We start from the raw sequence: 25,071 nt of genomic DNA, 5'->3' as shown, positions 1-25,071 counted from the left end.
TCTTTGGCATTTTGTGTTCAATGTAGAGTGTTTTCCACCTGCACACCTGCCATCTTAATAGCTGACAGTGTTTAGATTGAAGGAGCAGAAGCATGAAGAGATACACAAGGCCAGTTCGCAGGATAAAACCTGCTGCCCTTATTTCCCACTTCTCGCCGTAAACCTCTATAATAGCATTATTGTGCTACAGCTTTCTTAATGCTTAGTTGAACACAATTCAGTCTCACTTCTCCTCATGGCATGATAATCAACATTCTTAATATCTCTCTCTCTCTCTCTCTCTCTCTCTCTCTCTATATATATATATATATATATATATAATATTGATTTTGAGCTCTACGTTTTTCTCTGCTCCCTTCTCTGCCTCTCCCCTCCCCTTCAACCCTCTCCTATGCTCCCAATTTATTCAGGAGATCTTGTCTTTTTCTACTTCCCATGTAGATTAGATCTATGTTAGTCTCTCTTAGAGTCCTCATTGTTGTCTAGGTTCTCTGGGATTGTGATTGTAGGCTGTTTTCTTTGTTTTATGTTTAAAAACCACTTATGAGTGAGTACATGTGATAAATTGTCTTTCTGGGTCTGGGTTACCTCACTCAAAATGTTGTTTCTAGCTTCATCCATTTGCCTGCAATTTCAAGCTGTGGTTATTTTTTTCTGCTGTGTAGTACTCCATTGTATAAATGTATCACAGTTTCCTTATCCATTCTTCTGATGAGGAGCATTATATTTTTTTTTTATTTTTTTTTTATTTTATTTTTTTTTTGAGGAGGAGCATTATATTGTTTCCAGGTCCTGACTATGACAAACAATGCTGCTATGAACATAGTTGATCACATGTCCTGTGGCATGGTTGAGCATCCTTTGGATATATACCCAAAAGTGGTATTGCTGGGTCTTGAGGAAGGCTGTTTCCTAATTTTCTGAGAAATTGCCACAATGATATCCAGAGGGGCTGTACCAGCTTGGACTCCCACCACCTCTCCAGCATAAGTTGTCATCAGTGTTTTTGGTCTTGGCCATTCTTACAGGTATAAGATGGAATCTCAGAGTTGTTTTGATTTGCATTTCTCTGATGACTAAGGATGTTGAGCATTTTCTTAAGTGTCTTAAAGCCATTTTAGATTCCTCTGTTGAGAGTTCTCTGTTTAGGCCTGTACTCCATTTTTATTGGATTATTTGTTCTTTTGATGACCAATTTCTTGAGCTCTTTGTATATTTTGGAGATGAGCCCTCTGTCTGATGTGGGATTGGTAAAGATGTTTTCCTATTCTGTAGGCTGCAGTTTTGTCTTGTTGACCGTGTCCTTTGCTTTACAGAAGCTTTTCAGTTTCAGCAGGTCCCATTTATTAATTGTTTCTCTCAGTGTCTGTGCTACTGGAGTTATATTTAGGAAGTGGTCTCCTGTGCCAATATATTCAAGCGTACTTCCCACTTTCTCTTCTATGAGGTTCAGTGTGGCTGGCTTTAAGTTTGAGGTCTTTGATCCATTTGGACATGAGTTTCACTAGAAACAGATATAGACACAGAAATTCACTCCTTCACATATGCAGGAACCCCATAAAATCACTAAACTGGAAGTCATAACGTCTGCTAGTTTTCCCTTATTTCTCTGTTAATCTTTTATCACACTGACCTTTCCAGTGGTGAGAGTGGTGTGTTGCACTCTTCCACTATTAGTGTGTGGGGATTAGTGTATAGTTTAATCTTTAGAAGTGTTTCTTTTACATTTGAGGATACCCTTGTATTTAGGGCATGGATATTTGTTATTGAGATTTCCTCTTGATGGATTTTTCCTGTGACTAATATAAAATGTCTTTCTTTGTCTCTTTTGATTAATTTTAGTTTGAAGTCTTTTTGTTAGATATTAGGATAGCTACACCAGCTTGTGTCTTAGGTCCATTTGATTGGAAATATTTTTCCCAACCCTTTACTCTGAGACGATGTCTGTCTTTGAGGTTGAGGTGTGTTTCTTGTATACAGCAGAAGGATGGATTCTCTTTTCATATCCAGTCTGTTAGCCTCTGTCTTTTTATAGGTGAGTTGAGTCCGTTTATATTAAGGGATATTAATGATCAGTGATTGCTGTTTCCTGTTAGTTTTCGTTGCTGGTGATGTTAATTTGTGCGTTTTCCCCTTATTTGGGATATGCTGTTGTGAGATCATCAATTGTCTGTATTTTTGTTGATGTAGCCAACTTCCTTGGGTTGGAGTTTTTCTTCTAGTACTTTGTGTTGGGCTGGGTTTGTGGCTAGGCATTGTGTAAATCTTTTTTGTCATAGAATATCTTGTTTTGTCCTTCTTTGTTGATTGAAAGTGTTGCTGTGTGTAGTAGTCTGTGGTCTTTTAATGTCTGCAGAAGACTTGACCATGACCTTCCAGCTTTCATTGTCTTCAATGAGAAGTCAGGTGTAATTCTGATAAGTCTGCCTTTATATGGCCTTTTCTTTTGCAGCTCTTAATATTCTTTCTTTAATTTTATGTTTAGTGTTTTGATTATTATGTGATAAGGGGACTTTTTTTTTGGATCCAGTCTATTTGATGTTCTGTAAGCTTGTATCTTTAGAGGCATAATTTTCTTTAGGTTGGGCAAGTTTTTTTTTATGATTTTGTTGAATATATTTTCTGTGCTTTTGAGTTGAACTTACCCTTCTATACCTATTATTCTTAGATTTGGCCTTTTCATAGTGTCCCGTATTTCCTGGATATTTTGGGTTAAGCTTTTGTTAGATTTAATGTTTTCTTTGACTGGTGAGTCTATTTTCTCTATTGTATCTTCAGCGCTTGAGATTCTCTCTTCCATCTCTTGTATTCTGTTTCTATAATTCCCTTGGCCTGTGTTTTCTTTATTGTTACTACTTCAGCTTTCAAGACTTGAATAGTTTCTTTCATATGTTTGATTGCTTTTTCTTGATTTTCTTTGAGGGATTTGCTTATGTCTTCCAATTTTTTGTTTGCCTTTTCCTCCATTTCTTTGAGGGAATTTCTCATTTCCTTTTTAAGAGTCTGAAACATTCTCCTGAAGTCATTTTTTAGGTCATTTTTTTTCTGCTTCATCTATATTTGGTTGCTCAAGTCTTGGTGTTGTAGTGTCTCGTGATTTTACTGGTGTTGTGTTGCTCTTTGTGATGTTGACTGTGTTCTTGTCTACTCATCTTCTCCTCTAATGGGTGTGGTTGGGGCTGAATGTGATTCTGATGATCAGTCTTCTAATCTTCTAGGTGCCAGTGGATCCAAGGCTCAGATGGTTGTTCCTCGTGGTACAGTCATTGCCACAGTTCTACTTGCCCCGATGGTCACTCTATGTTCCTGGAGGTCGCTCAGTGCTCCTGGAGTGTGCTCTGCTCCTGTGGAGTTTGCTGTCTAAGGCCTGCTGTGGTCTAGGTTGCCAGCTCAGACCTGTTTCTGTAAATGTCCCTTGTCTGGATCTGCTCCTGCAGAGGTTTCTGGCTTGGGGTTGGTCCTGCAAAGGCCTCTGGCTCTGATCTTCTCCCTTGGAGGTCCCCAACTCGGGTGCGCCTGGACCTGCAGAGGTCCTGGCTCAGGGCTACTCCCTCAGAAGTCCCAGATTCACACCATGACCCACAGCAGTCTCTGGCCCACTTGCTCAACAATTGCTTCCCTATACCTGCTCCTGTTGAGTTCACTGTCTCAGGTCTGCTGTGACCTAGGCCAGGTGGCTGACTCAGTTCTGCCTCCGCAAATATCCCTGTTCTGGATCCGCTCCTGCTCCTGTGGAGCTTGCTGTCTCAGTCCTGCTCTGGCCTAGGTCACTGTCCCAGTCCTGCTTCCACAAATGCTCCTGCTCCCATGGAGTTCACCATGCCAGGCCTGCTTTGGCCCAGGTTGCTGGCTCAGTCCTGCTCTTGTGGAGTTTGCTGCCTCAGGCCTGCTCTAGCAAAGGTCACCAGTTTTAATTTTTCAGTTAGTAAGTGTACAGAGCCCCCCATAGTGACAGTTTCCCTGCCATGTTGTTTCCCCTCCAGCCTGCATACTTTGCCATTGTTATCCCAAGTATCATGTTAAGAAGAATATACATATAACAAAGCTATTGTGGCCTTGTCTGGTGTGGACTGTTGGAGCAGAGTGTATGTAGTCCATAAATACCTCCCATACACTCTTCAGTCAAGCTTTAAAGTGGCCGTTTCTGCCACCCCCTTGCTGAATCATCTGTGATCCACATTTCTAGTTAGTAAGCCACCAGAAAGACTCCATAGTCATAGCAGACCTCCATATCATGCCTGCTCTGAGATGTGTCCATTTTATGGTTACAGCTCAATTAAGATACAAGATATGTTTTTCTTAATCTGGAACTTGCTTGTGTCAGATGCTCTGGGTTAATTCTCAAAACTTTGCCTTTGGTTGAGCTTAGATTAGACTATTCTTGCCTCTTGTGTCATAGTTGCTATAGAACCGAAACTTCTTCTTGGCTGATTTCCTCCACAAAAGTGGGAACCAGAACTTAATGGGGAGGTAGATGTCATTCCTATATAGACAGTGACATCAAACATCATGGCATCTTTCCTCCACTGAATATCATGGTGTGTGATATGTGCAGACGGAGGCAGCATGACTGACAGCCTTTCCCGTTTGGTGATAATAAACTCCACAATTATGTTCTTCATAGCTCTTTTTGTGAATTTTAGAAACAGTTTCTAAATTCAGTCTGAACAGTTTCACAGTACTGGCAAAACTGCTGAGCCTTGGGGATAAGAAATGGTTTGCAGGTGTTTTATGGTTGGTGGACTTGGGTCCTAATTTATTAAACAGGTTGCTGCATAGGCCCTCTCGTACTTATTATTCAGCCCATTTCTCTTCATTTTGGGGCAGAATCTTGCTAAGTTGCTGGTCTGGTCTTGAACCTGAGCTCCTTGTGCTTCAGCCTCCTGTACAGCTGGGATTACTGGCGTGTGCTGCAATGACCAACAATTTTGTTCTTAAAAGTAACTTTTCAGATTTGTGATTTTGGTTGTGAAGCAAACTACTTCCCCATGGTTTGAATATGATGCTTGTGGAAGCAGTGTTATTAACTGTGGTGAGGTATTGTAACAACATTTGCTGCTTTACTCTTTTTAGAGTATTTGGTGGCATTGATTATACTACTTCTTCAACTTTTCTCCCCTTATTTTGGACAATAACCATTCTGTTAGACGTAAAGTGATCTCATTGTGCTTCAATTTGCATTTTTTATAGAAATTTGTTGCATTTTTTCATTTGTTTACATTTGAAGGTATATAGTTTTAAACTGAAATCTTATTTTGGCTGCTATAAGAAATGGAGTAAGGGTGGAGAGATGGGTCATTGGTTAAGAGTACATACTGCTCCTTCAGAGGACCCGGGTCCCTGTAACTCTAGGGATGTCTTAGACCTCTGGCCTCTTCAGGCCCCTGTTCTTATGTGCACGTACCCATGCATAACAGACATGTAGTTAAAAGTAAAACTGGAAGGAATAAAAAGAAAAAGAAGTGATTGAAACCGAAAGATTCTTTCAGGTAATAGCTGTTTGGGAAGATTGGAACGCTTCATTTCTGCTTTTGTTTTTTATGGTACTGGAGATGAAACCTAGGACCTTGCACTTGCTAAGCAGGTACTCTGCCATTGAGCCATATTGCCAGCACTGTGTTGCTATTAATTTTTTTTTTGCTATTAATTTTTTTAAAGTACTTAGAAAGGTGTTGAATTTTTAATTAGCAGACCCTCTCTGGCAAATGTTGGCTGCAAGGAAAAATTATATGAGCTGAGTTAGGATAAATATGAGTTTATTGTTAAAAATTGATAATATAATTAGTAGCATCTGTGAAGCCAAATGTGTCAGCCGTTGGCACTGAAGAGATCTGTGCTTTCCTCACCACAAGGTGCTTTATCACTCCTAGTGCCTTGGGTGTCTTGGAAGGTGGATGTAAGGCTTAGTTCCCAAGAGTATTTAATGGAGTTTATTCACATAAGTAGAATTGTCAGCTAGAATCCCACACTCATTGTCATTGGACAGCAGGATACCTTACGTGATCCTTGGAAGTTTAAGGCCCTCTATTTGTCATTACACAATTGAAAAGTCAGTGTGTTATTGACAAGTGGCCTTGATATGAGTGGTATTTGAGTGTTATTGAGGTTCTGGGTGAGAGGAGGAGATAAGGTGTTAGGATAGAGAAATGACAGGGCTATTTTCTGGTTTTTAGCTTACCCACCATCTTATAATAACAACATAACATAACACTGCTTTAATTCTGGAGAGCTGTAAGCTTGGTGTGCTTTTTATTATTGTAAACATCCAAACTTTGGGGCGCACACCCATAGTTACTAGTGATGGACCGAGTCGACTCAGTCAGGATTCCCAATAGCTTCTGAGTGGCTTGGCTTTAATGGTAAGCTATCCATACACAGTGTTTCTTAGAACGATTTGGTGTGTGTTAATGGTGCTGTTGTTAACACTTTTTCCTAACAGAGCATCCTAATAGATTGTCAATAAACCAGTCAGTAAGTAAACTTTATGTAGTGATTAACATACAAAGTGCTAATGCACTTACTTGGGAAATTAACATAAAGTGTACCATTCCCTTTATATATCATTTTGATTCCGGTTCACCTGGTATAAAATGACACTACTGGCAACTCCAGTTAGCAATATTTGATTTTTGTGTGTCAAAATAGCTGGGAAAGTAAATGTTTGAAAAGATTATTACTGTTAAATAAAATAAACATTTATACTACTACTTGTGACTCTTAACACTTGGTTTCTCTCCACCCTTAATGTCTAGTCATGGTAACTTAAGTACAGTTACTCAGACTGCAGGACTTGACTCATAGAAACTCTCTGCTCTGCTGTAGATTAACACATTGTCTTCTCTTCTAGAACGACTCTGCTTGTGGTGATTATATACAGAATAATGAGACTGGCTTAGTAGAACAAGCCCAGATACCTCAAGATGGACTCACTCTGGCCCCTCACAGAGCTCAGCGAGAAGGTATGCTGTATTTGAACTTAAGACAAGGCATTGTTTACACTCAAGGTTTTTTGTTGTTGTTGTCAATGCTGCTGGTGGGGTTGGTTGGTTGGGAGATGGGTTCTCACATAGCCCAAGGTGGCGGCAGACTTACTATATAACTAAAGCTGGTCTTGAACTTCTGCTCTTGTGCCTGTGTCTCCCAAGTGCTAGGATTATAGGCCTGTGTCCCCAGACCTGATTTATGTGGTGCTCGGGAGCAACCTCAGGGCTTGTGGTGCCAGACACACACTCTTGTCAGCTGAGCTGCATCACTAGCCCCACACTCTTCTTTGTAGAGAAATCCTGTTGGTACTAGGCTTTTGCCCAAAAGCAGTGTTCCCATTGTTGTGACTTCTGTGTTCTGGATTGTCCTCTCACGTGTGGGGCCTGTGTCAGACAGTTGTCTTTGGGGCTGTCTCTTAAACCTCTGTGTGTTTCTGTAGGGCAAAGATTTTATCCTGTTTTTCAAGTACTTTTATAGTGTTTTTGTCTATAGAGTGTGGTCATGCCTACTAAAAAAAAAAAGAAAGAAAAAGAAAAGGAAATGAGCAGAGGTCATAGTAAGAGGATGAAGAAATTGTTCACAAATCCATTTTCCATGCAGTTTTAAAGAGGCATGGCACATGGGATGAAGGCACAGTGTCACCTAGAAAGGATTGGGCTTGAGTGTTCCCTCTTCTTTGCATTTGGGGTGTCCGTAAGCCCGTAATGAGAAGACTTGAATCAAAGTGTGCGCTGCTGTGTAGGTTGTAGATGAGCCAAGGATGCATAAGACACACTGGGTTACAGCTCTGAATTCGTGTCAGTATGCCTCCTTTGAGTCAGAATCTTTTTGATGTGTAGTTTTCCTGGATAGAAGTGCGTCTGTTTAGTTAGGAAGAAATGTAAACTCCTTCTGTTCAGCTCCTTGAACTCAGAGTAACCTGATGCAGAGCTTGGTCTTATGTTCGTTTTCATAAAAAAAAAATTAGAAAAGGAAGACTATTTCAAATGATAGCAGTCAGTTTTAAGGTAGTAATATGTGTGGTTCTTCATTTCTAACTGTTAAAAACATGGTATGTAATACCTGCTCTCCGGTTTTAGTTTATGAGGGTTAAGACAGGTAGCAGCAGGCATAACTTCAAATCCAGGATGAAGGTAAAGCATGTTCCCAGCAAGGAGCAGCAGCATCAAGTCATCTCCCTACCTCCATCCCTACCTCCCTCCCTCCCCCCCCCCCCTCTCTCTCTCTCTCTCTCTCTCTCTCTCTCCTCTGCTAAACATGGAACACTAAGGGTTTGGGAAATAGATTGCTCAGTTGATAAAGTGCTTTGCAAGCTTGAGGACTTGGAAGTCGGATCCCTAGCATCCATGCAAAAGGCCAGGCACAGCAACATGTGGGACTATAATTCTAGTGCTGAGAGACGAAGGCAGAGGAGGCTCCCTGGGGCTCGCCAGCCAGTCAGATATTTAGCTGAATCAGTGAGTTCCAGGGTCAGTAAAATAATATTTCAAAATATGATGGGGAATGATTAATGAAGACAGCCCACATTTGACTTCTGGCAGGCATACACACACACACACACACACACACACACACACAGAGAGAGAGAGAGAGAGAGAGAGAGAGAGAGAGAGAATATGAGAGAGACAGAAAGCCAAGAACCCAGCGGTTTGCAGGATGGAAGTGCACATGCCTCTGTTCTTGTCTTATTTCTCCTTGAAACAGATCCTGCTAAATGACCCAAGCTGGCCTTGTTCACAGTTCGCATGCCTTTGCCTGTGCTGTTCTGGGATCAACCCAGAACTTCGTGCGTTCTAGACGGGCACTCTGCCAGTGCTGCTCTGTTTCTCAGTATAGCAGTTTTTGGAAACCCAGGGCTTCTCATCCCTCTTTGGTCACTGTAGCATTGCACGGGTCTGAGAGTCACCATCTGGTACTTGAGAATTTTTGTTCCTCCCTTCTCCCTCAGTATTTCTGAAGCCCAGAGAGGCTGGCTGAAGCAGTCCAGAAAGTAATACATTGTGAAAGATTGCCAAAGTGCTGTTAGTACTCTCTCCCTGCTTGTTCTGAATGCATTTCCCTGCTGCATTTCTGTGCCTCGCGTCCTCTGGTTGCTCATCTTCCATGGTTTGTAACAGTCTTACTCTCACGTCTGTGCTTTCGCTACTTAAACTTCTTCTAGAGCAGAATGAGTCACCCTTCCTTCTTTGTCATCATTCCCTTGAATCCATCAGTGGTCCTCTCTCCCCACCCCACCCCACTGCATTGCTTTCCCAACCTCTTTTCTGGCACCATTATCAAGTTCATTATTGTCAGCCTCTGATGTTGCCACCTCAGCTCAAGTAAGTATGGTTTCCCTAGTTTGCACCCCCAGTAACTATCTGTTGTCTTGAAGACCTTGTGTTACAGTTTGTAGAGCGGCCTTTTTAGATTGACTTTCTCCCCCCAGTTTTTCTTTCCTATGACAATTTACTGAGGGAGCTATAGAGTGAGTGGCTGGGGCTTTCATGTTTGCTTAGTTTGTGAATAGACTGCCTGTTCTCATGTTCACTATGTCCACCATTCCATCCTTGGAACTGTACATATGGTGCTTTTACAGCTAGACTTCAGGGTCCCTTATGGTGCTCAGTTTATACTACATTTTACCAGCTCCAGGAGATACAGAATCTTCTGGCCTCTGTGGGCAGCAGGCATGCATGTGATACACATATATACATGTAGGCAAACACTTATACAAATTAAAAACAAGAAGATACTTTCTAATTTATTCCTATTATGTATAAATAATTGAACAAGCCTTGTGTAGTAAGTTGACACCAAAGTGCTGTATTGTGATAATCTGTGTATATGCCTGCACGCCAGAACAGACCCCATTACAGATGGTTGTGAGCCACCATGTGGTTGCTGGGAATTGAACTCAGAACCTTTGGAAGAGCAGACAATGCTCTTAACCTCTGAGCCATCTCTCCAGCCCCTGTGATAATCTGAATAAGAATTTTCATTGTTATCCTGTAGAGAAAATCTTCAGTAAAGTCTCTTTGGGTATTTCGTTTTTGTTGTTGACTGCTTAACACTCTTGGGCATTCAGCATCTAACATATATAGGAAACATCCACTCATGCATGGATGAGTGGCATATTGCTGTGTATCCGTTTGTTAAGTTTAGTTGTGGAGAGTAAGTAAATAGTTTAATTACTGGCATTTGTCAAGTTATAAGATTACTTTAGGTGACTGAATATGTGTGTAATCTCTAACACAGTCAGCATGTGTGTTTTTTCTTTCAGCTGTACACATTGAGAAGATAATGTTGAAAGGAGTCCAGAGAAAAAGGGCTGACAAATATTGGGAGTACACTTTCAAAGTAAGCTATTCTTACCCCCAAAAGATGCATCATTTACTACAATAAGTGATCTTTAGAAGAACTAACTGCTAGCGGGTTTACTACTTTAAAGGTGGTAGGTATGTAGATAAGTAGGTAGGTAGGTAAATATGGTAGTTTTTAAAAACAAGAACCTTAGACTTGGGGACACTATTAAAAGTGTAAGGTATAGCCTTTAAAAGTAAAAGCAAATGTTTTCAAAAGTATTTGCAGACCACTGACCTTCTCTGTCCTGGCATCACTGCCCTGCTTCCCTGTTCCTCATGGGGCTTTTTCACCCCCGCTTTGTGGCTTTGTTGTCTTGTTGCCTGAGAACCCCAGGGTCCGGTCAGATTCTGTTACTGTCAGGGTAAGACTTTCCACCCGCTTCTCTCTGCTGCAGCTTCACTGTTGAGCCTGCTAATGTCGGATCACACATACTATACTCTAAACCTCTGTGGAGTGAAGCCAGGGTTTTCTGCAGCCTCGCGTCAGTTCTTCCAACAGCCACTGCTTGCCAGGTTCTAGCTGTCCTCTCTCCCGAAGACTCTTGTAACCCTCTGGTAGAATGTTTTCTCCTTCCTCTGCAGACTGCTACCACTCACTATAGCTTCCACTGATCCTTGAGTAGATCATCTTCAGCCCCTGCCATCCTACTGTGTCTGCCTTGCTCAGTACATTCTTTGAATGAATTTTAAAACTCTTTTAACTTCTACTTTGAAGGAGAATAATCCTTGGCTTTGTGGTTTCCGTTTCCAATTTCCATGTGTCTCACTTTTGGCATAGTTGACTCTTTGCCCTTGAAACTCTGCATGCTGGCTTCTCCTCTAGTTGTCGGAGTGCACTGCTTTTCTGTAGACCTTTCTCCTTACCTTGGACCAAAGCATAGCTTATCTGGCTCAAATGCTCCCTCTCTACAGAGCCTTCTTAACCCCTGGCTGCTCTTGCTTCAGGCCGAAGCCCCCATCTTTGAGGTGATGGTGACTGTAGAAACTCTTAAACATTTGTTTGGTTTGTGTGACTGTGACACGAGACTAACTCAGACTTGAGTTGTCATGTCTCCTCCAGTATCCACCTACCCACGTAGATGATTATCATGTAAGAATTGTACCAACCAATAGACAGGGTTGCTAGGCAGAATTTTGTGTGCTTTATCTAATTGTTATATGTTTAATTGATAAGACTTAGATATTAGCATATTTCAGGTAGTTACTTAAATCAGATGTACAGTAGGAATTGAAGTTCACAGAATTCTTAGTGTCTAGGAGCCAGCGTAGTCCTGATCCTGTGTTCATTCTGGCTCACACTTAGCTCATTCTCTCTACCTGGAAATGGAGGTGATCAGACGCACTGAAGCATCTTTCTAGGATTTAAAACGTCTGAAATCAAAGTGATAATCTTTTCAGAAGCTAAATCTCCCTCAACTGTAAAATGGTACTACCAAAGAGGAAAACACTGCCCTGACTGTTTCTCTTGGAATTGTACATTTAGTGAGCAACAGGGGACAGGATTTTATCTTTTGGCTCTACCCTGTCATAGTATCATTTTTGTATTTAACCAAAAAAGCAAAACATTTCTGAAAAATTAGTTCCTGAAAATTACTAAAATATAGTTACGTTTTAACACTGCTTTTTAAAGTGTAATTTGAAACAAATTATTGAAAAACTTTTGAGTAGAATGTCAATGTAAGATTAAACACATTTATAGAAGCTATGATAACGCTAGAAGAACTTTATATTTCTAATTGCTAATCTTAAATTTTAAGTAAGGCCTTTTGTTTTACACATGGTTTTTTCCCCAACCAATTCCTGCCTAAGCAATAACCATGCAATCTGTGTTTTCTTAAATCAGGTAAATTGGTCTGACCTTTCAGTCACAACAGTAACAAAAACCCACCAAGAGCTACAGGAATTCCTACTGAAGGTAACATTACAGATTTCCTTGTTAAGATTTGTGTATGACAGAAAGATTCCAAAAGTTTCAGCATCAAAGCAGCGAGGAATGAAAACACACAGAGTTGGTTCCAGACACAAGGAATGTGAGCAGTAGGAAATGTTACATTGTATCTCTTACGGAACATTGTATCTCTTACGTGACATTGCTGGCATAAGTGGCAGAGGGATTCTCTTTAGAAAATGGGTCCCCATGCTTAGCTCCTAGCAGAGATGTTTCTTTTTAAGGGCTCTTTCCCCGGGACAGTGTCTGTAGTGGTGTGAGGCTTATTTCCTGTGCTACCTACCAACTGTGAAGCTCTGCATCTGTGGGCTTTTCCTAAATCTTGTTTTCCTCGGGAGCCTGACCTTCTCCCACCCCATCCACAAAAGGAGAAGATGATGGAATTGTCAAAAGATTGTTGTGTTTTTGTTTTTTCTTTTTGTTCTTTTTTTTGTACACATCCTTACCTGTTCCCTTGAGTAAATAAAGTCTTCTAATTAGATTTAATTAAAAAATGAAAGAAACAGTAAAAGGGGAAGCTAGGTCTACATGATCAATAAATTACTACACGGTAAGCAAATACTTCACAGCTTATTGTTAACAGAGAGATAAAGCTGCAAAATCCAGAAACAGGAAATATTCATAACTCAGTTACACCTGGCATCTGCGGATTTGCACTGTGTGCCTGCCACTATATGTGTCTTCTGTTGAGCTCATGTCTGTGACTGTTGATTCTTGAAGCTCTGCAAGGGACTGCGTTTTCACAGTCTGGGGGCTTGAGCAGAATGCGTAGCTGATGCTCCATACGCTGGCGAAACGGTGGCTCGCGGGATTTGTTAGTCTGTCTGGATTAAGGCAGTTGAATAGTGTCTTTCCTGTGGCTTATTTTAAACTGAATTTTCTCTTTTTTTTCCCTTTTTTTTTTTATTAAAAATAGATTCTTTTTTTTTCTCTCATATCCTGATTACAATTTTCCCTCCTTCTATTCCTCCCAGTTTTTCCTCATCTCCCCTCCTATCTAGACTTACTTCTTTTCTGTCTTTCATTAGAAAAGAACAGGCTTCTAAGAGATAACAAAACAAAAACCATCACACTGAAGTTGGACAAGAGTTCCATGAGAAGGCACCAGACTCAGGAATCTCTGCGAAACGTTAAACTGAAAGCTGTGACATAATGCAGAGGATGGTACAGACCTGTGTTGGCCCTGTACTTGCTGCTTCAGCCTGAGTTCGCATGAGCCTTGCTCAGCTATTCCGAGGGCCTTTCTCTCATGTCCTCTGTCCCCTCTTCAGTGGGGTTCCCTGAACCTTGGAGAGAGATTAGATGGAGGATATTCCATTTAGAACTGTGTATTCCAAGATCTGTGTGTATAATGTCTGGCTGTGGGTATTAGTTCCCATCTGCTGCAGGAGGAAGCTTCTCTGATGACGGCTGTATAAGGCTCTCATCTAGGAGTGTCAGAGACCAGTTTGCATACCAGGGTAGGAGCATGGGGATTAGAAAAATAAGAGAACGAAGATGTGAGTAAAAGTAATAAAATAGAAACACAGGAAAGTACCGGGAGGGAGTTCACTGAATACTGAAAATTGCCTGCCTTTAATTTCCATTTGCTTAAATACTCCAATCCTAAAAGGTAGGACAGGGGTTAAAAAACAGAACGACAAATGGAAAACGAACAAAAACCGCGTCAACACGGTAGAAGGAGTGAACTGACTGTTTGAAGACTGTGGGCTACATTCTTAGTTAAACATTCTGTAGGCAAACCACTTCCCGGGGAGAATCCGTTGTCTCCGTAAGGGAGTAGGAATTTAGTTGGATCCTTAGACTTTGTTTGAGGTAGAAACATATCTACAAGGTCTGGATATTAGCCACACCTGTTGACAATAACCTTGAGTGAGCCCAACTCCCTGACCTAAATCTAGGTGGGAACTTTGAGGTAGAAACAGAAAATAACCTTGAAAGAAAAGAAGTAAGTTCCAACTCTGACCTTTGGTCAGGGTGGAATGGCAACTTTGAACAAGCTGAAACTCCCTGACCTTCAGACAAGGTGGAAATAGGCTCACAGTTTTGGGCCTCCACGTAGGTGTATAGTAGAATGTCCTTAGAAGTAATTTTATTGGTGTGCGTTTGTTTATTTTGGCCGGTAGTGTTTAGTTTTACATAGGTTTTTGGGTTCTGTCGGTTAAGGGCTGAGAACTCCTTGACCCATTCAGGTTCCTAACTGCCTGCCCATCAAGATGGGTTGAGCCTGTGTCTCTCCTTAACCCATCAGTCCTCCACAGTTTGGTGGAAAGAAGACAAAGATAGAAGAGTAGCATTCTGAGCATGGGCCCTTTTCTGCCAGACTTGAGGAAATAATAGGAGGCATCAGGGAAATGAGTGGCTTGACCCTGCCAGGTGCTGAGCAGCCAGGCAGCATTGCAGCAGGGAGAGCAAACGCTGGCTGGCTTCTGATTTTAAAGCCAAGTTGCATCTGTCCCTCTTTCCTTTGCATACATCTGTGAACCTTTTCTGCTTACTGCTAGCTCATTTGTGTCTTGATAGGGTACATTTACTAGCGTTTAATGTAAGTTAAATAAACAATTATGAGCAGCCACCAGGATTTGGCAGCAGGGTGCTCTTGTTTCCTTCTGTCTCCTGTTTTCTTCAGTCCACAACTCCAGTGCTAGAGAATGAGCTCCAGAGGATACAGTGGCACCTATCGAGGCCAGCTTGTGTGTGAGACTGCCACCTCTGTGTCTCTCTTCCTCTAAGAGTTCAGTGAGCAACACAGAGCCCTCTGCCAGGCAGTCTTCTGTGTCTACCTAAACCTGAGCAGTGCTGTATCTTAACAGATTATATTTCTTCTATCACATAGTTTTTCTAAAAGATAAATGCTCAACAAGAACAAAGCTCCCAAATGCCTAACTCGTTCTTTAGGGTCATGATAATTAACCCTCTGCTTAGCCCGCATTTGACTAGAGCACTTTTCCTTAAATGTATGAACACCACTCTTACATGGGGTAATCTTCACTGTCTTTCTAGAAAGAAATTGCCTCTTGTCAAGTATTCTTCAGGTTGCCTGCTTCTATCTTTAACTTTATTTGTAGAAATCCAGAGCAGAATCTGTCCATCTGAGCACCTGTGCAGTAGTGCTGTGAACGGATATGGTTGGTGTTGAGTTGCACTACAGTTTCCAGAAATAATAGGGGCTTGAAGTTGCTGAGTTCTGTCTTTGGGAGAACAGCAGCTTCTGCCCTCCATGCCCTGGCCTCCTCCAGTTTTGTTTTCCATGTTGCCACAGCAGCTCTGTGAATTTTTAGTTCTTCCTCTGCTGTTGTATTCACAGTTTGTGAGAACAGAGTAGGATTTTGGAAGCTTGGTAGCTTCTTGAGTGAATGAAATGTACTGTACATTGTAGGGAGGTTTTATGAATGACTGCATAGGAACAATTGTAGAGATGACAAACTGCAGTCCCTCTTAAAGCGTGTGCTTCAAAGACTCTGTCTTAACATTAGAATGGAGCAGCTGCTGGTGCACATGGAGTGTGCCCATGGCTAGCTGTGTTTTCTGCAGCTGGACAGCAGTTTCCAGACCCGGCCATGTCTAGTCGTGAAGAGTAAACTACTCTATGGCATCTGGAGTCTACTTTAGCTACCCCTGAGTTGAAGAGCAAGATTGGCAAGTCTGCATTGGATCTAACTTACTGTGGCTCAGAAAGCAAACCAGCATCCCGTGGTTCAGCTGACAGTGTTGCAGTGGTCTCTTCATGACAGTCAAATTCAGGGTCTTGACATCACAAGTGTAAGCCATTAAAGTGTGAAGACAACGAATCAGTAGGAAAGACAGGTTTGGGATTTATAACACGGTTTAAGTTGATTGGCTTCTTTTCAGAGTAAAGAACTTCTTCAATGAGGGGCTGCCTCATGGTGCCCTACTTCATGAAGTAAGGGAAGAAGATACAGGCTTTTATTAATATGAAGGTAGAATGATCAACTTAAGTTGTTGTGTTCATCAAGATCCTTGGGTACCAAGGTCTTGATGAGCTAGTTCCATCAAAGCTTCTGAATCTTTGCAAGTCGCTAATACACAGGAGAGGATAGCTGATCGCACTTGCAGAGACTATCAGTTGACAAGACTCTGCCAGATAACCCACCAGTGATGTCAGTGGTGGTGTCGATGCTTCCAGTCGAGATGTGTGTTGACCAAGCAAGTTGTCATCAAGGTTAGATCCAAAACCACACAGTGGGAGCTTAAGATGGTTACAAATAAGGCCATTTCGTTCCCACTTGAGTTACTGACCCTTTTAGGAGACTCCTTGAGGTGAAGGCTGCAACTCCCTATTGTGAATCAACAATTTATTCTTGCTAACCTTATTAACAAGAAAAATAAAGATAAAGGTCTGCTTATTAGGCTTTGGCCTTTTTAAGATAAATTTGTATCTAGATACAAAACCTTTCCTTACTCTGAGATTGTGTGGAGGCTGACATAGGACTAGATCTGTTATAACTAAGATGCAGAGAGGAGGAAGTCCAGTATAAAATAGAATATACACCAAACACCTGAAAGCTCCCAATTGAGTGAGCCCTGGAAAAAAGGCAAAAACAACATGAAAATAAACTAGATTGCACACTGACTGCGTGGCCACACTCAGTCCAGTAATGTGAACATTGCATTAACTTGGTGGCACTTTGCATGGTGGGCCTCAGTTGTGTAAAGCAACTATCAGGGGCTTGAAAATTGAAATAGGCTTCTCTGCCACAGCTTCTTTGTCAGTGTATTACTTGTAAATGTGTTTGCAGTACACCCATGTAAAAACTACCCGAAGTCCAGCATGTCTGTGGCCCTAGTACTGGAGTGATGAATGACAGGTGGATCCCTTGAGATCACTGGCCAGCCAGTTTAGCTCATCAGTGAACTGAATTCAGTGAGATGGACCCTGTCTCAAAAGATGAGCTGGGAAGCAATGGTGGGAGATACGTGGTGTCAACTTCTGGTCTCCCCGACGTGTGTAGACACACATGTTCATACATATACACGTGCACACACTATATACACTAATATGTTTTACTAATGTTTAAAGTTAGTAATAAATACCTACTGTCAAAAATCTATATTAATACGCTGATGTCAAAGTGTCCATTTTGAAATTAATAGTATTTTTTTTTGGAAATGTGTCAATTCAGAATTCATTTCTTCAGGCTGGTGTTGGAGGACATGCTTTTCGTGGTAGAGTGAAGATGCCATTTTGTGATCTCCCCAGATTGATGAGCAGACATTGTCCAAATCACTGTGCCCAACCTCAGTGCCATCACCTTTGCCCTCTCGTGTTTGAGGACTGTGTTTACTAAAAGAATTTTAGTGAAAGTGACAGTAATTCAGAAGTTAATCCTAAAAGTCAAAATTGAATTCTTGAAAAGCTTAGAAAGTTAGTTTTAGAACCATTTTCCAGGAATATTTTTAATTAAGCAAGTTAAATAATATGATAAGAGTTTGGCTTCATTTCAATTTTTTCTTGGCCAAATGATTCATTCTTACAGATTCTAGCACATTGCTCATAGGACATGTCCATCATGTTGAGGGAAAATCTGGAGGGTGGTTTTTGTTTTGTTTTTATAATTACGGGTGTGGCTTGTGCAGGGTCCATGTAGAGGTCGGGGGCAGCCTTGAGAGTCACTTCTCCCATCCACTTTGCCTGGGTTCTGGGCATTGAACTTGAGTAGCAAATACTGAACCATTACCAGCTCTGATGGGTGTTTTTGGTGTAAATAAAACTCAAAAGAATTTGACCCAGCCTTCATAACTTTGTTCTTTATTTTGGCGTAGAGCATTTAATTGTCCAGCACTGCTGAGATTACAATGTGAGCGGCAGGAAGCACAAAACTGATAACTCTGGAGATGGAGACAACACTTTTCAGAATAGTGTTCCAAGATCACAGTGCCAGCTGTCTATGCTAGTTTAGCTTGAAGCTCTGTATGGATGTCATCTCGAAGGGCATAGGGCCTCACATGTGCGAGCCATGTGCTGAACACAGGGTGTCCAGTGCATCTATGCAAGCCCCAGAGTCTTAGAACAGACCTGTACCACGTCAGCCTTGGAAAGAATGCTGTGGGCTGGCTGAGGAGAAGGCAGTTTTTTTAAAGTCTGTTTATATTTGTTCATATGTTTGAAGAACTCAGCATTGGATACTGTTTTTCTCTTGTAGCTTCCAAAGGAATTGTCTTCTGAGACCTTTGACAAGACCATCTTAGGAGCCCTAAATCAGGGGTCTTTAAAAAGGGAAGAGCGGAGACACCCTGACCTGGAGCCCATCTTAAGGTAACAGCCACTAGTCTCTGGCCATGAGTGCTTGGGACAGGCTGTGAGGGAGAGCAGAGGCCTTTTTCCTCTGGATAGGCCGGGGCTCACAGTAGAATGTGGCAACTCTGTGTCACAGTCTTCCTTCTTTCTTTAACAGCATAAATTTGGTTCTTTTAACCTGAAAATATCGTGAGTTAAACCTCTTAGGTTTCTGCTGCTGCTGTCGTTGTTTTCCATAAAGCTGTATTGAGGATGTCCTTGTCTAGTAGCTGAGCTGTGAGAGACTGAGTCTTCCAGAGAATGGGAGCATGGGGCACATGCTCACTGCCATTTCTTGGAGCCCAGTGCTGGTTAAGGTCAGATCTTTGCCCTTGTGAAGTTGTTGCACCATTGGAGATGTTTGTGTTGCTTAGATGAAGGTTAAATGTGGTGTCTAGTGTGTTTAAACACCCTACCTTTGTTTTCTGCCAGAGCCATGCCCTCGGGGGGGCAACAGGGTAATGGGTGCTACAGGTCCTCCTCTTCCCTCACAAATCAAGTGTGGGTGTAAAAGAGGAAGGCTTTAACTTTAACATAGCAAAATTACATATAACAAAACAGTTATCAAGTAAAAGTTACAATAATCTTTATCATAACAAAGGAAAACTATAACTATAACTAACTATTCTTAACTCCATCAAAGACTCCAGAAAGATACAATACTACCTAAGCAAACAAGAAAAAAGCAACTTTTAAAACTCTAGAAATGACAGAGACATCTCGCTGCCTGGACAGTCACCCAAGGTTCCTCTGTACCGTTGGGGCATCCATCTTCAGCCTTCAGGCCCATGGTATCTAGCAGATATTTCCATAAAGCAGGAAAATTCAAAGTCAGTTCAGTCACTATCTGTTGTGTCCTGCAGAATGTCTCGCAGACTCTTTCATGAATCAGGAACCCCAAAAGATCATCTCACCTTAGGCAAGTTCAGTAGTCCTCTCTCTGCGGGTTCTCTGTGTCCAGTTTATGCAATAGTCCAGGCAAGAGCAGTTTCTTGCCCAAATGGCTATCAAACTCCAGAAGGTGCCTCTTCGATGCCCATCTTCCTCTTGAAGTAGCTGGTGCTGCCAGGAGCAGAGTGTCTCATTGTCATGAAAAGTCCTCAGTTATTAAAACATTGAATGTCCTATTCTGTAATCTTTGAAAGACATGAAGAATGTCTATCTAAAATATATCTCTATATATCTAGAAAATCTAACTAACATGACTACAAGCTTTACTATTATTGATGATTATCCATTAACAACCTATATTTCTTAATTATACAGTACATATTTAAATGAACTACACAATCACAATACCTTAATCAATATCAGAAATACATATACATATAACAAAATTGACCGTAAATCTCTATCAATAAAGCAAAATGTATACTAATGCAAATTATTCATATCTATATCATATCCCCCTTTAAATGTAAAAGAACATTTATAAACAATATTTTGGGAACATGGTCGCAGTTTTTTCTCTCCAAACTGCTTCCTGCTGAATGGGGGCGCTGTTAATCAGATCATTTAGGGTGTAACCTGTGTGCTAGTTTCATCTCAGTTGGCAGTTGAGCGAAGCAATTTTCTGAAGGCATTCACACCAACCCTTCAGGAGGGCGTGGTCCATCATACCAAATCAGAATAGAAGAAATGAACAGCGTCTCATCCACTGTGAAAACAAAATAAGAAACTCTTTTCCAAAGTATCGTATCCTTAGATCCAAATTCAAAATATCTATGTTGGATTAGTTCAGCAGCATTTATAAATAAATATCTTTTAGCAGCTGTTGCTCCTTCCTCAGCATTCAAATAATTCAAAGAGAGCATAATAGCATACAGTATCAAGATTCTCTGTGTATTTTCCATCTTTGTTCGTTTTATTTTAACCTCTATTTTGTTTATTTTTACTTTTAACTCTTTGCTTTTTGAGACAGGTTCTCTGTATCTTTGACCTGAAGTAACTCTGTAGACCAGGCTGTCTTTGAACTCTCAGAGATCCGCCTGTCTCTGCCTCCCAGGCATTCGGGATTAAAGGTGCACACTGCTACACCTTGAACTCACAGAGATCTGTTTGTCTCTGCCTTCTAGGCACTGGGATTAAAGGCGTGTGCTACCACACACAACAACTCTCTTCCTTTTTTTGTTTTTTACTTTAAGAACTTCAACTTTTAGTCTGCATGTATTTTTAACACACTTTAGACCATTCAGAAATTTTCTCTGTCTTTGAATCTCTCTTTACTGTATATCTCTCTTTTTCTGACCACATGAATCTTTAATTTACCAAGCAATCTCAGTAGGACTAAAGGCATGGCTTTGCCAGCTAGATCCAGTCCATTCCTTAGCTTTCCAGCCTCATGGCGGATATACGGGCTGCAGCCATGTTTATAGCCAAAACTCTATGGCATTTCAAGGTCCCTGCCAGCCAGCGAGCTACAACAGACAACACTCAAGTCCCCTCTCGGTAGCTGACCCTCCTGCCTCAAATAGTCAGAGTTTGCCCTGGCAGGACAGCCCAGAAAGCTGGCATTTTTAAATGGCACAGCTTTTTTCCTGCTACGGCTGAAAACCGAAAAGCATGCGTTCAGCTTTTCATCAACACCGTTTAAGTGTTTCGTGGCAGGACCTCTTAATGAGCTGTAGGCTTTGCAGCTAAAGCTGAGTCAGGAAGCTTCTCTTAGAAGAAAGCGCATGCTTGCCTCTAACAAGCAGAGCAGATCCGAGAACACAGCGAGTCTAGTTGCCATCAAACAAATCGTAGCACTTTACTCCAAATGCTCTATTCAAAAGCTCTGTCTCCCACAGGAGCCAGACAGAGATCGCAATGGCGGCACAGCCCCAGGAAGTCGCACTTTAAAATGACACAGCGTTTTTTCTGCTACTGTTGCCGAATCAGGAAATCTCTCTACAGCACGCCACCAACAAACAGCAGAAATCTGTGTTAAACTCTCTCTCCCTTATTTTTAAGCCTTCTCAGGTTTTTTAAGTGGGTTTAGTTGTCCACACGTCTGGGCGCCAATTGTAGTAATAAGGGCGGCGGGGCTGCGTCCCCAGCACCCCAGCCGCCCGCACGGCTAGCTTAGCTTATGCCCCGAAATAACAACACACAAACTGTATTCATTTATACACTGCTTGGCCCATTCTCTTCTAGGCTAATTCTCACATATTAATTTAGCCTATTTCTAATCATCTGTGTATGGCACCCCAAGGTGCGCTTACCAGGAAGATTCTAGCCTATGTCCATCCTGGGTCGGAGCTTCATCCCGGGAGCGGGGCATGGCGTCTCTCTCAGGCGTCTGCTCCCGAGAGGAGAGCTGTCGAGACTCTGAGCTCACTTCCTCTTCTTCCCGGCATTCTGTTCTGTTTACTCCACCTACCTACATCCTAACCAATAAAATGGGCCAAGGCAGTTCCTTTATTAGCCAATGACCTTCCTCCATCACCGAGAGGCTAGGTAGCTCCAGCACGTCTGTCTCTAAAGTCTTCACATGCTGAGGAGAGGTCGTCATGTTCAGGGCAGGGCCTGCTTCAGAGTAGGACTCCCCATAGCCGGGCAAGTTTTGAACCCCAGTGTTTAGAACTGACTGGTTGGATGGATGAGTCATTGCCTTCCGGCTCAGGTTGGCTTTCTTCCTCTCTTCCTGTAAGATTGCCTATTTACTTTATGAGATGATGAATTTTTATCTATATATGTTTAGATTTTTGTGGCTTTCTTAGCTCTTTGAATGAAATAAGAATTAACAGTGACGATTTGTCTTTGTGTTATGATGTGCTGTGATGGTTAGAATGGAATCCCAGTCTTTGCTTTTGTGTCCCATCTCTGTCTCCCTTACGATTGGACACAAACATCCAGAGTGTTGGTAACTGTCAGGGTAGCTCAGTGGACATGTGGGAAAAAGAACATTTGGAATGTTATGCCATTTCTTACTTCAAAATTAATTATAAAAGTGGGACGTTGATGGTATGCACCTCTAGTCCTCAGCCCTGGGACCCTAAGACAGGAAGATTACTGAGCGCAGGAGTTCGAGACAAGCATAGGCAATACAAGACCCCATCTCCAAAAAAGTACTTAAAGTAGTTTGTTGGTTTTAATTAACTTCTAAGAGTCAGATATTGAAAACAGACTCTAAATAAAACGAAAGCAAGTGGATCCTTGGCCTAGCAGGGCGGCGCTGCAGGTATGCATGCCAGCGTGAGCTGCGGGAGGTCGGAGCACTTCTGGGCTGTTATTGCCTCAAAATAAGAATTAGGAAAAGTTAGTAAAGTGAGGCTGGGGACAGCTCGGTGACAGAATTCTTCCCTAACTGTGAGGGTGCTGCTCCTATATGATCTTTTGTTTTTTATGGTAAATTAGACTTACCATGCCTTATGACGTGGCAGTAACCTGCCTCTGTGCTCCTAACATCACAACCCCACATATTCACCTCAACACAGCCAGATGGAAGGAAGACAGAGTCTTTGAAGGCCTTTTTCTGAGTAGAAAAGCAGCTTTTGGACCATCTAAACAAACAGCTGAAATAAGACCTTAATTTGGGCTGGGGGGTCAGCTTGAAACTTCCCCAGAAAAAATAAATTTGTTTAATAGATTCTTGCAAATAGGTTTTGTTAAAAATTTATTCAGTCCTGTGGAAATACTTCAGAAAATGTTTTCTTTGGGGAAAGGTTTTACTCACTCCCCCCCCCCCCCCCACACACACACACACGGGTGCGTGAATGCAGCAGTTGCTCAGTTGGTTTATTGTCTGAATGGAGACTAAAATATGCACTCCGGTAGGTAATGTAACTCTTGTTCCTGCAGGCAGCTATTCTCAACTTCATCCCAGGCTTTTCTTCAGAGTCAGAAAGTCCGCAGCTTCTTCCGGTCAATATCATCAGAGTCTCAACACAGCCTCAGTAAGTGCCCTCTGTTCCTCTGCGGAAGTCTGGGAAATGTTGTTTTGTTTTGTGTTTTGGTTTTTTGAAGGGTTTGGTTTTTGTGTCTTACTGTGCCATCTTGTTGTTCAAATTTGAAGAATTTTAGTTAAAAGTTAAGGAATAGAGATATGCAATTAAGAAATATTTGTCCTTTTTAGTGAACTTTACACTGCATTTTTAAAGATACTGATACAGCTGGGGCAGTAGAACTCTGCCCTTCAGTCCTTCAGAGCTGTCTTACAGAGCGCTGGCTGCACCTGGCAGGGTGCACAGTGTCCCTTCCTCCTGGAGTGCCATCTAGTGCTGACTTTTGCAGTCCCTTAGCCTGACCGTCCCATGTGACCTCTACATAGTCAGAACTTAAAGACCAGCCTCTGCTAGACAAAGGTTGCTGTATTTTTTTATCCCTTCCCAGCCTTTCTGTGGTTTTGGGTAAGCTTTTAGTTCCTAGAGTACTGCTTAAAAATGCTAGCTTATCTTGGGACTATTCTGGGAATAGATTTTATTTGTTAATTCTTTGATAAAAATTTTAAAAGTTTGGTAAATCAAGATGTTAAATGAAAGTCCTTGAGCTTCCCTTGGACCCCTTGGCTGTAGCTACTTGCAGGTTCCGCTCTTCCTAGAGCCTGTGACTCACTGTTTGGTGTCTCCGTCTCTGCATCCATCACGTCAGGGCTGTTAACCCAGATTGAAGTATGGCCTCTTCAGGAAGTTTCCCCACTCTTGCTTCTATGTGTTGTTTCGCTTTCCTGTTTCAGTGTTCATCAATCCTGTCTTGTGTCAGTTTTCTACAAATTCTCCTCAGCCTGACTTTTAAACAGATGTTTTGCCAATAATGCTGATATATTCCATAGATATTTTTTACTCACTTTAAGCACAGCCAATATTTTAAGGAACTTTTTTTTTTAATTTTCATTTGTCTTTGTTTTATACCTAAAAGAAAAGGAAAATACACGCCTCCTAAGTTTGAGGTATGAAAAAAGATGAGAAATGGGATTAACTGTTGAGTGTGATCCTTTCAGAGTTTGACTAACTGCTGAAGGGGTCCGTGTGCTGTGCACACCTGCCGTAAATGTTGGGAACCTGGTTAGCAGTTAGGGTCGAAGTGTAATTCTGGGAGTAGCTGACTGAAATAAGATGTACAACTGCAGCTCCATGGCTGAGTTTATGTCTGAACAGTGACGGTGCTTTTTAAAGTCATGCTTATTCACAGTCAGCACTTCTCCCCAAGTCAAATTGTGAGATTTTTTTTTAATAGTATCTGCCAATAGCACCTGGTTCATTCTAAAAAGGCGTTGAAGCAAAGTTAAGCTTTTATCCGAGATTATCACCCTGCCCAGGAAAGCCACCCACATGGAAATTATGCATATACATAAGGCAAAGTCTGAGGGCTTGGCAAGGTTTTCAGTTCACAAGCAATGCTAAGGAGCCTGGCAGATCTTATCTGAAGATGGAGCATGTACAATACTGTTGAAAGTACACATCTTGGCTTGTGGGTAAACGTGTCAGCAGTCTATACATGTGTGAGTTGTTTTGCTGAAGAATAGTACAGTGTTGTCAGGGTTCATTTGCCCACTTAAAAACTCTATACTTTTTGTT

At 41.7% G+C, this 25,071-nt stretch overlaps 1 protein-coding gene across 5 annotated transcripts in view; it reads left to right on the top strand.

The window, feature by feature from the left end:
* Positions 1-25,071, top strand: part of Zcchc2 (zinc finger CCHC-type containing 2) — a 48,753-nt gene that overhangs the window by 6,921 nt on the left and 16,761 nt on the right. For 4 of the 5 annotated variants that reach the window (XM_041648366.1, XM_041648365.1, XM_041648363.1 and 1 more), the window contains exons 2-6: positions 6,848-6,959; positions 10,247-10,323; positions 12,172-12,243; positions 18,441-18,553; positions 23,357-23,451. In XM_041648366.1, coding sequence (XP_041504300.1) covers positions 6,848-6,959; positions 10,247-10,323; positions 12,172-12,243; positions 18,441-18,553; positions 23,357-23,451 — 469 coding nt within the window. The remainder of the gene's footprint in view (positions 1-6,847; positions 6,960-10,246; positions 10,324-12,171; positions 12,244-18,440; positions 18,554-23,356; positions 23,452-25,071) is intronic. The other variant, XM_041648364.1, reaches the window with a different exon arrangement.

The sequence above is a fragment of the Microtus oregoni genome, unplaced genomic scaffold (assembly GCF_018167655.1).
Source record: "Microtus oregoni isolate MIOR12 unplaced genomic scaffold, Mior012 000003F_ref0000135, whole genome shotgun sequence".
Lineage (NCBI taxonomy): Eukaryota > Metazoa > Chordata > Mammalia > Rodentia > Cricetidae > Microtus > Microtus oregoni.
This window is presented reverse-complemented; position numbering and strand designations above follow the sequence as displayed.